Source organism: Corvus brachyrhynchos, unplaced genomic scaffold (assembly GCF_000691975.1).
Source record: "Corvus brachyrhynchos isolate BGI_N302 unplaced genomic scaffold, ASM69197v1 scaffold33, whole genome shotgun sequence".
NCBI lineage: Eukaryota > Metazoa > Chordata > Aves > Passeriformes > Corvidae > Corvus > Corvus brachyrhynchos.
Genome location: NW_008237254.1, coordinates 445,576 through 458,938, shown reverse-complemented (window position 1 = coordinate 458,938; position 13,363 = coordinate 445,576). Strand labels below are relative to the sequence as shown.

Below are 13,363 nucleotides of genomic sequence, written 5' to 3'. Positions count from 1 at the left end.
TGGAGTGGATATAGAGCAGGGACACAGAAACAATCAGAGGGCTGGAGCATCCCTCCTCTGAAGAAGGGTAGAGAGAGCTGAGCTTGCTGAGCCTGGAGAAGAGAACACACTAGGGAGACCTTATTGTGGCCTTTCAGTACTTGATGGGAGCCTACAAGAAAGCTGGAGAGGGAGAGACTTTTTACCAAGGTCTGTAGTGATAGGACAAAGGACAGTGGTTTTGAACTGAAAGAAGGTACGTTTGCATTAGATAGAAGGCAGAAATATTTTATCATGAGGGTGTTGAGACACGGGAAAAAGTGTCTCTCTTGACTTTCTAAGCCTGTAAAATGTACTCTAGGTCTGTTTTGCTGCACCTTTGCTATGTGTCTGTGTGCACGTCTAGTGTATCTGTGATCTCAAATTATTTATAGATTATTTCTTCTAAAATTAGGCTATGTTTCATTCTTGAAAATGGTTTTGTGCATGCGTTGAGTGAGCAACACTTTTTAGCAGAGGCGTGTACTGTGCTAGAATGTCAGTTGATGACTTTCATGATTCTGAAGCAAGGATAGATGTTTCAGTCTCTGTGCACCAGAAGACTAACCATATTTACTGGCAAAGGTTCAGGTCTCTTTTTCATGTAAATAGATTCCTAAGGGCTTAAATAATTTTAAAAATATATCGATGGATATTCTTAGCAAGTTTCACTAGAGACGTAAGTAAGTAGCCCTTACTTACAACCCTTGTTGTCCTGTAGTGCAGTATATCACAGAGAATATTTCTAACTACTAAAGAGGCAGATCAGATCAGGACAGAATCCTGACTTTTTGGGTAGAGCTCTGATGGAGTTTCAGTTCTTCATTTGTTTTAATGAAACAGGTTTTTTATGTATGCTCTTTGAAAATATTGTACACTGAAAACTGTCAAGTAGATCTTGTGCAAACACTCAGCAGTGTTTTTGTGCTGGCTGTCACATTTTCTGTGTTGTTGTTCACAATTTAATTATTTTACACTTTAGATTCCTTGTGCAGCATTCTGCGCAAAGCATATCTCAGTAAGAAAAAGCCAAATAGTCCATTTTTAATTGAAACATTCACATAAATTGAGAGGGTCAGTTGTAGGGTTTTTCATATCATTGGTGTGATTAATCCCACTGAAGACAAGAAAGCACAAGAAAAGGATTTGTCCTTTGAGTTTGAGGAAGATAGGTTAGGTGCCCTAACACCTTCTTTAGAAAACAGATGTTGGGTCCAAGAACATAAAAGTGGCTATTTAAGAGATCCCTTTCTAGCCTGTAGACTTAACCAGTGCCAGGTGCCAACACAGAAACTTAGAAGAAAAATTAGAAACAGAGGAAAGATTACCCTGTGATATATGCTCCCATGGCCAGCAGCTTAGCAAACCTTTGCGAAAGAGCTTCATCAGCACCACTGGGTTTGTGAACATTGACAAGTTGTGGGTTTTTTAGTTGGCCAACAGCATCCAAAACATTCTATTGCCATGTGTCTTGGGGTTACTTTATGATGTTGTATCCCATATCGCTTCTCTATGCCCTGAAATTAGTTTTATGCCTTTCTATGCCTTTAACTGAGCCTGAGAGGGGAGAGAGACAAAACTGAGCAAAACTTCTTCAAAGCCGCTTTGCAGTTTGTTTTCATGTTTTCAAGGACACATAGAGACAGCTCTCTGCATTCAGCTGCAGCTGGAGAGAGAGAGCGGAGGGAAGCACCTGGCTTGCTTTCTTTCCAGCCAGCTTTCCAGCCAGTTTTTCAGCTCCTTTTCTTCTGGAGAGTTGAACTTTGTTTTTCTGGGGGTCTGATTTTCCCTTCTTCTCTGCTGGACGGCTTCAACATCAGAATACATTGGGAGGATTTTCTGCTGAAGCCTTGGCCCTGGCGGTGGGCCCACCACCCCATCCGAGCTCCAAGGAGAGGGAGATCTACAGAAGGACTCTGAAATTTTCCAAGGTTTCTCTCAGCAGAGTGAGAGGTTTTATTATTACTTAGCATTATTATCCTTTTCCTGTGTATTTGTTAAATAAATAGTTTTTATCTCTTTCACTTTCTTTCAAGGAAAATTCTTTTTTTCCCGAACCTGGTGGGGGGAGGGATGGTTGTAACCTGCCTTCTCTCAGAGGATATATTTCCAAGTTTGCCCAAACCTGCACACCATGAATTCCCAGTTCAGTGTTACAGTGTGTAAAAAGTACTTCCATCTGTTTATTTCAGACCTGCTAATAAATGACTTTACTGATGTCTCAGTTTTTGAGACAAAACTTCAGGAGGAAACACTCTGGAATAAGTGTCCCCTCTGAAGGGAAAAGGGCCTCCCCTTTTCCTCCGTCAATGAGACAAATGAGTCTCAAGAAGTGAAAGTGGGAAAAAGAAACCAAACTATTTATTAACACACAAACAAAACAGGGTAGAACAGGATTCTTAAAACCCCTCAAACTACAACACGTTCCCGGAGAGGGAACAGACACGTGGGTTCGGATCAGCTGGGGCGACTCCGCGGGCCCGGCCCTCCGGGGCCACCCCTGCAGGCTCCCCGGACTGGCGAGGAGGGAAGGAAGGCAGTGAGGCAAGGGGAAGAAAAGGGAAAAAGGAACAGGAAAAAAATCCAACAGAACCTTTTTCCAGCTAGCCGGAACACAAAGGAAACCCAAAGAGCAGCACAGCGCTCCCGGCGCACTCCCTCCCCAGCCCTGCCGAGCCCCTGGAGCCGCTGGGCCCCGTTAAACTGCCCCGCACTCGGTCCCATGGCTCCAGCCCCCGGTCCATCTTAGAGAAACAGTGTCCTTGGGCATTGAGCGGACGGTTAAGGAATAAAGCAGCTTCATAACATCACCCTAGGACAGATGAGTCCATAGCGCTTTATGTTACAGTGCTTATGTTAAAGTAGTAGTTAAATTCCTATTTGCCACCTTTACACACTTCCTAATTTTGGAGCGTTTTGCCATCTCCCCACCTAGTTGTCTCTTTTTCAAGCTACTCTATTTATTCTCTTCTCATACAGAAGTTACTTTATTCTTCTGATAGCGTATGTTGCTTTACTCTGTTTTGTCTTGTTGTGAAGTATTTTTTGAGGAAGTGTGATCAAGACAATATACATCCTCTAGCTTCTCACACAGACACTCTTGAGTAACAGTGAGATGTTTTGTCATCTTTCAAAATCTTTTTTCCACTACCTTTTTATTAATATTTTAACTTCTCAAATTCCATATATGATTTCTCAGAAAGCTCTTTTTAAAAATATTTTCTCTGTCTGTAAAAGGAACAGAATTTCAGTGACAGCCAGGTGTGTTGAGTAGTTTTACTTGAAGATCAGCTTGGACATCTCAAGAAACAGAGCTCAGTATATAATCTTTGGAGCTATTGAGAGTTGAAACATGAATGTTTCCTCAGATTCAGCCCTGTCCAGAACAAGGAATTCAAAATCCATTGAAATATATGTAACCAGATTCTGAATCTATTTATACTATGATATCTTGTGGAATTTGTAGATAAGGCAAATAAATATGCTAAGTACACTAAATTACCTGGTATTTGAATGTAACCCATCACATCTGATTTTCTTTGTCTGAGACAGCACTTCATTCTGAGTACAGCCATGGGAAAGCACATCTCATGTTTTAATTTAGTCAGAAGTCATCTATTCCACAGTAGCAGGATAAACAATTGTAATGTGAATTCCCCAGTATTCATATAATGTAATGATGATTGGCATCAATTATTGTATGTATTAGTCATTGTAATAGAGTCTCTCCAGAAGATCATTTTAACATTAACTATTTTTAAAACAGATATTTATGGTTTTATTTTCATTTAATTTTTGTCAATGGCTGCAGGAAGTCATTATCAGGTAGCAACATGCTATTCAATTGACATTCCTCTGGCAATCATGCTGATAGTAGAACATTCAATTTTCATAAATGTGAGGATATCTTGCTAGATATAGGTGAAAGTCTGGTGGATTTGACTGTATATTTAACCATAGGGGGTTATTTTGATCTGGCAGAATTTTTAAAGGCCAAAATATTGAGGTTCCATAAACTCAAAGACCAATATAAGTGTCAAAGTAATCTTTTAACAATGCTTATGGTTGTAAATAATTTATGTATCTCATATTCATCAGGGCACACTTTTACTTTCTTCACTGCTTTTTTTAAGTGTAGAAGGAGTACTCAAGCACCTATGGGCCCCTTAAAGCAGGAAAGACACTGGCCAACTGAAGCAAGCTGAGCAGAGAGCTACAAAGCAACAAAGCTAGTTGAGCTGGAGCACAGGCCCAGCCAGCAGTGGCTGAGGAACCCTACTTGGAGACAGAGATTGGACTGAGATCTGTCAAAGGTTGGTCAGAGGTCTGCTGACATCCCTTCCAATAGGAATAATCTCATGATTCTTGTAAAAGTCATTATTACTGAGATGTTAGGTTTTGTACTAGTGCCTCAATTTAAAATAATTTTTTTTCCTATTTTTTATGGCTTTTCATGTTATCACAGTAGAGACAAAGAAGGATCTTTGACAAAAATTACATTTTTACATACAGAATTTTAAAACATTTATTTTATTTATGGTGTGGAACTGCATATAAGAACTAGGTTTCATTAAGGTAATAACAATAAAAAGGAAGGAAAAAACATGTATGTCTAAAGCATCAGAAAGTACTAGAATAAGGCTGACACAAATCCATTATTGACAGTATTTCTCTCCAGTACTAATAGAAATATCAAAAATCTGCATCCCATCAAGGTCATGTTCAGCCCAAAAATCCAGTGAAACACATTTTTTCAACAAAGAGGTACAAGGACTTTCTCACTGTGAGATGCCGTGTAAACCTTCCTTCTGATGGCCCTGCTCTGTGATCCTGCTGCTACTCCTTACTTTGCTTACTATCCTGGCGTAATTCTTTAATGTTAACATTACTCCTTAATGTTAATATTACTCCTTAATGACTAACATTTCTGCTACTTAAATTCTTCTAGAATGCATATATGCATTTTTTAATGTAAAATAGAGTGAAACATGCAAGAGATCACTGTTCAGATTTTAAAAGCATGTGAAATCTATTTAAAGTGTGCATGTACAAAGAAAGGATTCTAGAAGAGAGATCTATATTGAACTGTGTGAAAGAGGTCTCAGATGTGTTGCCATGGCTCACTAACTAATAGGTCTGAAGCAGGTGAGAAGTTTTGGAGGCAAAGATACTTGGATTTGGGATGAGGAGCTGAGGTGAAAATAGACAGAATGATAGTAGGAGCACAATGACATTGTTACAGGAACCAGTACCAGCTCAAATATAGCTTTTTACATGGAAGAGGCATTTTTAGCAGTCCCCTACTGTCAGCAGGGTGACCTTTACTCTTACAATGTACTGTGGCATTTTTTAGTTACCTGTTGCAAACATGGTATTTATTAATGACAATTTTATAAAATGCAATACATGGACCTAAGTACTGACCTGACCTTCCTTTCATTGCAGATAGTTCAGGATACTCTCTATTTGTGCTGTTTTTCACTTACCGCTAGAGGTTACTCTTAACTGTTGAGCATAAGCTGAAATTCATGGTATCTTGCCAATGTCTTTACTACACTACCATCAGCCATCTATTTTAAAGTAATTTGATGTGAGATCTCTTTGAATTCGAGCTACTCAACTTCAAGTCACAAAAATTATAGATTTAAAGGGTGTTTATGCATTGGCACATTCAGTAACCTTCAATAAATTCAGCCTTTAGGCCCCACAAAGGAGTTGTTTTAGCATGAGGCATGAAGGAAACGAGTGTGTGTAGTGGTGCACTGCAGGGGCAGTTACAGTCTTCACAGCGATGCCTATTTTCTAACATGGTAAGATCCACCCAGTCCTGTCAGTTAAGCTGATTCCTTATCCAGCTGGAAAATTAGGAATTGGTCATGGGTGAAGACCTAGAGATTAGTTATGAGAAACAAGAGAGATTCTCATTCTGTTCTATAGTTAGTTGCTTCCTTCACGTTGTAATTTTAAACAGAAAATGAGTGCATCCCAGAAAAGTAGATCAGGAGAGTATCTTTATGCTTTAAACTAAAGCTGTAATAAAACTTTGGAAACTGAAAACAGGTACAAAGATGCTTATTGGTTAAAGTATCTACAACATCAATCAATCCTAATCAGCCTTAACTCAACCTCGCATTAGAATAGCTACCTGAGCAACTGAAAAGTTTGCATGTATTTTTCAGAACAAAAATCACAAAGACTACTTGTGATTTCTGTCACTTCTGGAAAATTTTATTAATTCAAGCAGACTTTGGGAGCCAGGAATGTGCTGAGATAGATGATCTTTAGGAAGCATCAGCCTTGAGCACTGAGCACCTCCAACTGTTTCATTTGTTGCATTACTTTTTTTTTTTCATTTTAAGTATAATCGATCCCAAGTTACAAAATTTTTATAGTAATTACAGCAAGTACTATATTTTCATTATATAGAGAGAGTTTGGATATCTTTTCAATTTTAAGAAATAAGAAATAGTTAAACTTCTGTTCTGTATAATACCTGAATATAACAAACAGAAGAGAAAATATGCTTGTATACTCTAAAAGTTTAAGAGGGTCTTCATTGCATCTTTTTCCTTAATTACGTACTTATTTCTGGACAGAAATGCTTAAGTGAGATGTAGTTTCCTTTTCAAACATTTACCTGTTTACTATTAATTTGATTTTCTGCCATGAGCAACCTGGAAGGGTGAAATTCAGCTGGAATGATAGCAGTGGTACCCTGTAGTACCTGATGCATCAGTTTTAATTGCTGTTTGGCTAGAAACACTCATGTAGATGGATGACTGCATGGGATTAAAGTACTGACTTCTCAAGAGACAAATACCAATTTCCACAAAAATTAAATAATTAGCTTTTATTTTTAATCTGTTTTGCTGTATCTGTGAAGTGCTAAAAGCATTCCAATTTCTTTCTTTAGCAGCTTTCCGATAAACAAACATTTCTTTTCTAGAATGGAGTCCCTCCTTTGGTTTATCCTGTCTTACAGAGTTTCAGTTTATCAGAGTGAGAAACAAACTGCTTAGCATTTTATGTCTTAAAAATCATGTTTATGAAGATACTGAAAAATGATATATGCATGTGTCATTTGTAGATGTACCCATTCCCAGTTACATTCACTCCTTAAATATGCTTTTTACCATCCTGTTTTTACAGCCAAGCAGAATTCTGAGTCATTCCCTATGCTGGCTTTGGAGAAGCAGTCACTCAGCCCAGAACTGTTTCCTGCTTGCAGGGTCCGTCACCTTTTAAAGAATGAACTTGAGTATAATGAAAAAAAAAACCAAAACAAAAAAAACCAAACCAACAACAACAGCAACAAAAACCCAAAACAGAAAAAAAAAACCAAAAAAACAACCCAATCAAAAATACCAAATTAGCTTTCATATGCATATGTATCTGTGATTCAAAGCTATGGTTTTGGCAAAGAATGAAACTGAGAAGGCCAGTTTCAATAGGGTGGTTAAATTAACTGTTGCATATTATCTGGTGCTTTAAAAATACTTTAATCTTTGATTAAAGATATAGTTTTGCTGTCCTGTTTCATACTGGGAGGTGGGATGTTCCTCCTACTACATCATTAATGCCTTTATAGCACTCTGGATGTATAGTTTTAAGTTCCAGCCTTATTGTAATCCCATTTAAAACAAGGCTAACTCCAGTCTGGTGAGGCTTATCTTCCTTGACCTTCTTCTTAGACTGTGGTAGAAGCAATTCACAGCCTACAACTAAGAATACAGTGGCACACTGCAGTGGCTTTACATTTGTGTGGTAATGCTAATACTTACTTCTCTTACTTGCAGTCACACATTCCCACAGTCTGATCAGTACAGCTGTGTGCATGGCTGTTGTTTGTCCAAATCAGCAGAATGACCAGGTATAAGAATCTAAGTGACCTTTTTTATTTCCCTAAAGTACTAGCAGTCTTTCTATTGAATCAGACCTGGGAGAAGTGTTTTACCAGTAATAGGCTGGCATTATTTTAATGAAGTTCTGATTTTAAAGGTTAGAGATTACATTAGAACAATGTCGGTGACAGACTTCGGGGATACCAGTGTGAGCTATGTGCTGGAATCCAGTTAAGTTTCCATTTGTCTCTTTGAAAACTCTGCTGCTTTTAAAGCCATAATCAGACTTCTTGTTACTGGCCCAGGAAAACTATCCCGTAGCCTAAGTCAGACCAGTGAATGTTTGAGTACAAAACAAAGCCTTTTAAAAATCAGTAGTGTAAGATGTTGCTTATCTGGAGACTGCTGTTAGCAACAGGTAGTTTTATGTGCTTAATCACAAGCAAGTAAATCAAGCTTCACTTCTACTGACTTCTGGAAGTTACAGTCAACTTACGTTTATCATTTCCATTTGCTATTTAGACAAGCAATCTGCGAAATAATCACCAGGCCAATAAAATATTCAGTGTAGGGCTCACTTGATCACATGAATTGGATACTGCAACAGGTCAGATTTTATAGCAAGAGGCTGTTCTCTGATCTGGCTGAGGAGGTTGACTGCAGTTTTCTAGCTTCTGCAGATATGGTGGTGTGTTAGGATTCAGTCCTGAACTAAGTCCCTTAGTTGGCCAGGTTTTTTTCAGCACTGTGCTAAATAAGGTCTCCCTTAAGCTCCTCTAGGAGGAATAAAAGTGCGTCAGAAGTGTCATTATGATCTCAGCTTAGAGAAAAGGAGACTTTCACCTTTTCATAGTGTAAAATGAATGCATAGTAGATAAAATAAGTTCACAGGATTTATTCACATGAAATTATATGAGTTTCTTAATGCACCTTTTCTTTCTTTGCAGCTATTGGCTGACAAACAAGGTCCACATTAAACGACCCAGCACTGGTCTCCTCATGTATACACTTGCCACCAGATTTTGTGATGAAATTCACCTGTATGGATTTTGGCCATTCCCAAAGGATTTACATGGAAAACCAGTCAAGTATCATTATTATGATGATCTGAAGTATCGGTACTTTTCTAGTGCCAGTCCTCATAGGATGCCATTAGAGTTTAAAACATTGTATGTGTTACATAATAGAGGAGCACTAAAACTAACAACAGAGAAATGCGTACAGCAATAAAGCACATGTAAAGTACAATAAATACAGAATACCCATCTCATCATAAAGATGATGTGCAATGGCAGTGGGACCACAGTGGGGATTTGTTTCAATACCCACTAAGCCATTGGAAAAAGGTGTTATATTAGAAGTACATAACCAGCTATTATACCTGTAAAGTGCTATATAACTAAGCTATCTTGACTGCAAGGATTCAAGTAAGTGCCACTTTCACTAAGAACAAAGCTTGAATGTATACTCAGTAGTGTTTACAGGATGCAGTGACACATTCATCATGTATTAAAGAAGAAAAAGAACCTGCCAATTTGCCACTGTGATCAGACAACCTACAAAAGAATATCCAGTGGATGGAATATTTACTTGAGCAAATAAATCAGGCTTTGGCAGAAAATTTCATGATAGATTTGAGTAGAGAAAGTGAAGTCTGTAAGATCAAACAAATCAGTAAATGCCTTCAGTCAGAGAACTGTTTCTGATCTTGTATTATAACCTCAGCTTTTGTTGCTGTTTTTCTTATTGCCGTTGGTTGGGTTTTGTTGCTTTTAAATTTTGGAGTCCTTACAAGATTTCAAGCATGTTATAAGTAAATGTTTTTATCTTATGGAATTGTCTTAAGAAAAAAAGATCCATAAGCGTGGGAGGGTGGAGGGGAACATCAAATATTTTATCAAGTGTTATCATGTTGTATCCTGCTGTCATACAATCTTTAACATCCCGATTGTTTTTCTAGCTCCTGTTGTCAGTACCCATTACATGAAACCACGCAGATATCATTTTGATCTGACTTAAAGAGAAGTTTTTCTCTCCTGTACAGATTTGAAGACATACAAGAGGGTGCCCTTCTTTTCGGTGCCAAAGATACTCTTATAAACATTTTTTCCTTATCTTGGAGAAATTGTGTGGATTTCTATTTCTTTGCTGCTTAAGGGAACATGTTCTTTGTTATTTATATTTTTTAAGCATCTCAAAGCAAAGCCTCTTTACTGACTTTGCATATAGAATTCTTCAGAAAAATCTGCAGGAGTAAAGAAATTACTTCATACATTCAAATATATATGTGTATATATATATAGTTTTATTCCTGGTAGAAAGGAAAAGTCTAAAGAAACTCAGGTGACACTGGAACTAAAGAAAAAAAAGACCTAGCCAATTAATGGAAAAAACTGCAGATCATGCAATTCTTTGAAATTTCTAATGCTGTTAGGTGATCTCTTTATTTAATGTAACTCTTTTGTATCATCTAGATGTTCTGATGTGTAACTGACTGAAATATCACAGAGCTGCATTATCTCACAGTGGTTTTTTTGGATCAACAGTCTTGTTTATCCACAAAACCAAGAGTTCTTTCACTTCCTTCTTTCCAAAAAAAGAGAACAAGAAATTACAGGAGCATAGGAGAGGGTGGAGTATCAGTACAGCGTACATTAAGAAGCAAAACCTGTTATCCTATTATATGTTTTAGTGCTAAAAGAGCACATAAATGGGTAACATAATGGTTTCACATCTTTCCTTGGCTAGGGAGTAGGTATGCAGGTATAATGTATGGGTATTTTCTTGTTACGTTTTCAGATCTACATTAGATCCTGGTCTCCAAATATGATATTCAGTGTATCTACTGAATTTTGAATTAGTTTGTGCAATTTCATATGTATCACCACACTCACAAACATTTACTAGCTGAAAATGCTCTTTATTACCCATTTTCTCCTCTTAAGTTCATGTATTTCGTCCTGCATGATTGGAGATCTGTGATTATGCAAATTTGGTAGCTAAATCACTGCCTTGCAGCCAAATATTACAGGAAGTAGAAAGTCAGTTCTGCTATATGTAAGACACAGTAACATCTTTCCTTATTCACCAGGCTCTCGTACCCAGGACAGTTTACTTTGGCCACATGCTAATGTGTGATAAGTGGTCCTAACATGAAACTCACTGAAACCAAGGCATCATGAGGAGCTAAACAGCTATGGAGACTGGAATGTATTTAATTTGTTATTGATAAACCAGAGGGTGCTATTTGTTCACTATGTATGCCTTCATTTTAATACAAGGTTATTTCTTTGATGGAGAGTGAACATATTCCTGTTCTTGCTGTTAGGGTTTTGCTATGAAAAGCATATTTCACATACATTGACAAAGTTGCTATTGAAATAAAGAATTCACAGATTGCCAGTCTATCAGAAGCTCAGAGAAAAATCTGCTTAGCTTTCTCTTCTGGGAATGTCTTTTCTTCTCTCTAGTGTCAGGCCATTGACAAACAGGAAGCTCAAGTAGTCTAAAATATTAACTGACAGGTGATTTTGTTCCCCTCATGGAAGGTTTGAATATGCCAATCGATTATGTATCTGACAACAAAGTCCATGGGGACTCTCTAATTCCTTGGCAGTAAAAAAAAATATTTGTGTAAATGAATAAATGAAAAGAATATCATGTAAATAGAAAGATAGGTGACAGAATTTGCCTTTAAAAGTCAGCAGACAAATTAAATCTTGGCCTACGCCTGTTCTGCATGCTTCACATTTGATTTTCCACAAGTGAAGTTAACTTTAGTACCTAAGCCATGGAGTCCAGGTTTTTACCCTATCACTAAATTTCTCTGACTTGGTTTGGCACAAGACATGACAGTAGCACCTACTTCCAAGACAACAGTTTTCCCATACCTCCTCAAAACTGGGCCTTAACCTCATCTTCTGCAGGCTTTCCATCTTCAGTACTGCACATTTGGGCACTGTGAGCCATGGGCTCAGGGCTCTCTGCTGTTACCTGTATTCATCCTTCTCATAGCACTCTCCCCTCAAACCAGCACCTAGGTGTGCCTCCCTTCCAAAACCATGGGACTCTACACCAGGACATCTCTTCCTCACCTGCCTCACTTTGTCCTGAGCTGAGGTGTGATGTAGTGAGGAGTGGGTCTCAAACCATTCTCTGAGGCAAGTAGCAGTTGTGGTCTTTGTGCAGGTTTTCACAAGTACTAGGGGTCAATTTAAACTATTGTTCTTGTATAAGACCTGCGTCCATGTGGAGCCCAAAGATTCTGAGGGGCTCCCTGGTGTGTGGTTTGCTGTGCTACAAATTGTTTGTTTTGAGGTGGTTTGTGACCACCAGTTTCTGCTTGGTCTGAGGCAACCTGAGGTGAGACATGCCCAGGATTTTCCTTATTGTTTGCACTCTACAGCTGGGAAGCTGTAGCAGTGGACTCATTGCAGACACCCTTCTTACCTTTCCCTTATACCTCCTGGGGCTCTTGGAGCATTTCTGTTAAGGCACCCCAGGACCTAAATGAAAAAGACAGATTACTTCCGCTATGTAATTTTTTCCCTAAAGGTGACCCAGGGCATAGCAGCAAAGGCTTAACTGCTGTACAGAGGCTTTGAGGTGGAACAGATTTCATTTTGTGGTCCTTCACTGGTCAGCAGCCAACAGCTTAAGCCTCCGTAGCTGCCTTAGGTGATTCCTGTTGTTTCTCTACATTCACACATCTGCTGCCCACAGAGCACAAAGCAGATGATCGCTTTACATTATAATTACCACTTTTATAATCCAACACTATCAACAACTAATACAAAGTAGTAGGATAAAAAGAAAGATCCCTAACATTGTAATGTTATCTGCCCTGGTGAGAAACAACTGAAATGCCAATCAGTTGTGTTCTGAGTGTTCCTCAAATTTATCCTCTCATCAGCTATTTCAATTGCCAGCTGTGGTTCTTAAATGTACATTAAAAATAAGAACTGGAAATTAAATCAAGACAGCAGAACATGTGTATTTTTCCAAAGCTTACGGCAGCTTTGCATTAAACAACTTGATTTCATTCAGATAAATTGATTGTAAATTGCTTATTAAGATACATGTTAATGTTTCTGTGACAGTCTTTCATGTTTCATAAAAATAATAGATAAATGTTTGATTGTTACCTTTTCAGCTTTGGGACAGTTCTCTCCCACAGCTCTGAGCCACTCTCCAGATACAAGATCTACTGAACCTTTCAAATCTGAGACTGATGCATAATACTGTATCCTTCTTTTGTTAAACCATATAAGCAACATGTGCTTGAGATCAGTACTTTTTCTCTAATTGACTGCAATTTGAAGAAAAACAGGTGCGGGTTCGGTACCTATTTTAGTGGTTGATCTAGCAAAGTGCTAAGCACACTTTGCGGTGACTTTCCTGGGAGAGACATGTCCAGGATCTAGATGGGGATCCAGATTAGCATATTTCAGGATAGAACTCTGAAATTGCACATTATTTATTTTTGAGAGCACTGTTACTTTGTG

General features: G+C 38.2%; 1 protein-coding gene across 1 annotated transcript in view; it reads left to right on the top strand.

Moving 5' to 3' along the window:
* The window catches only part of ST8SIA4 (ST8 alpha-N-acetyl-neuraminide alpha-2,8-sialyltransferase 4), a gene marked incomplete at its 5' end in the record, with an annotated part of 52,245 nt that extends 39,656 nt beyond the window's left edge, over nt 1-12,589 (top strand). Inside the window, one exon of the mRNA XM_017730478.1 lies at nt 8,807-12,589. Within this exon, the coding sequence (XP_017585967.1) occupies nt 8,807-9,089 (283 nt within the window). The remainder of the gene's footprint in view (nt 1-8,806) is intronic.
* Between the last annotated feature and the right edge of the window lie 774 nt (nt 12,590-13,363).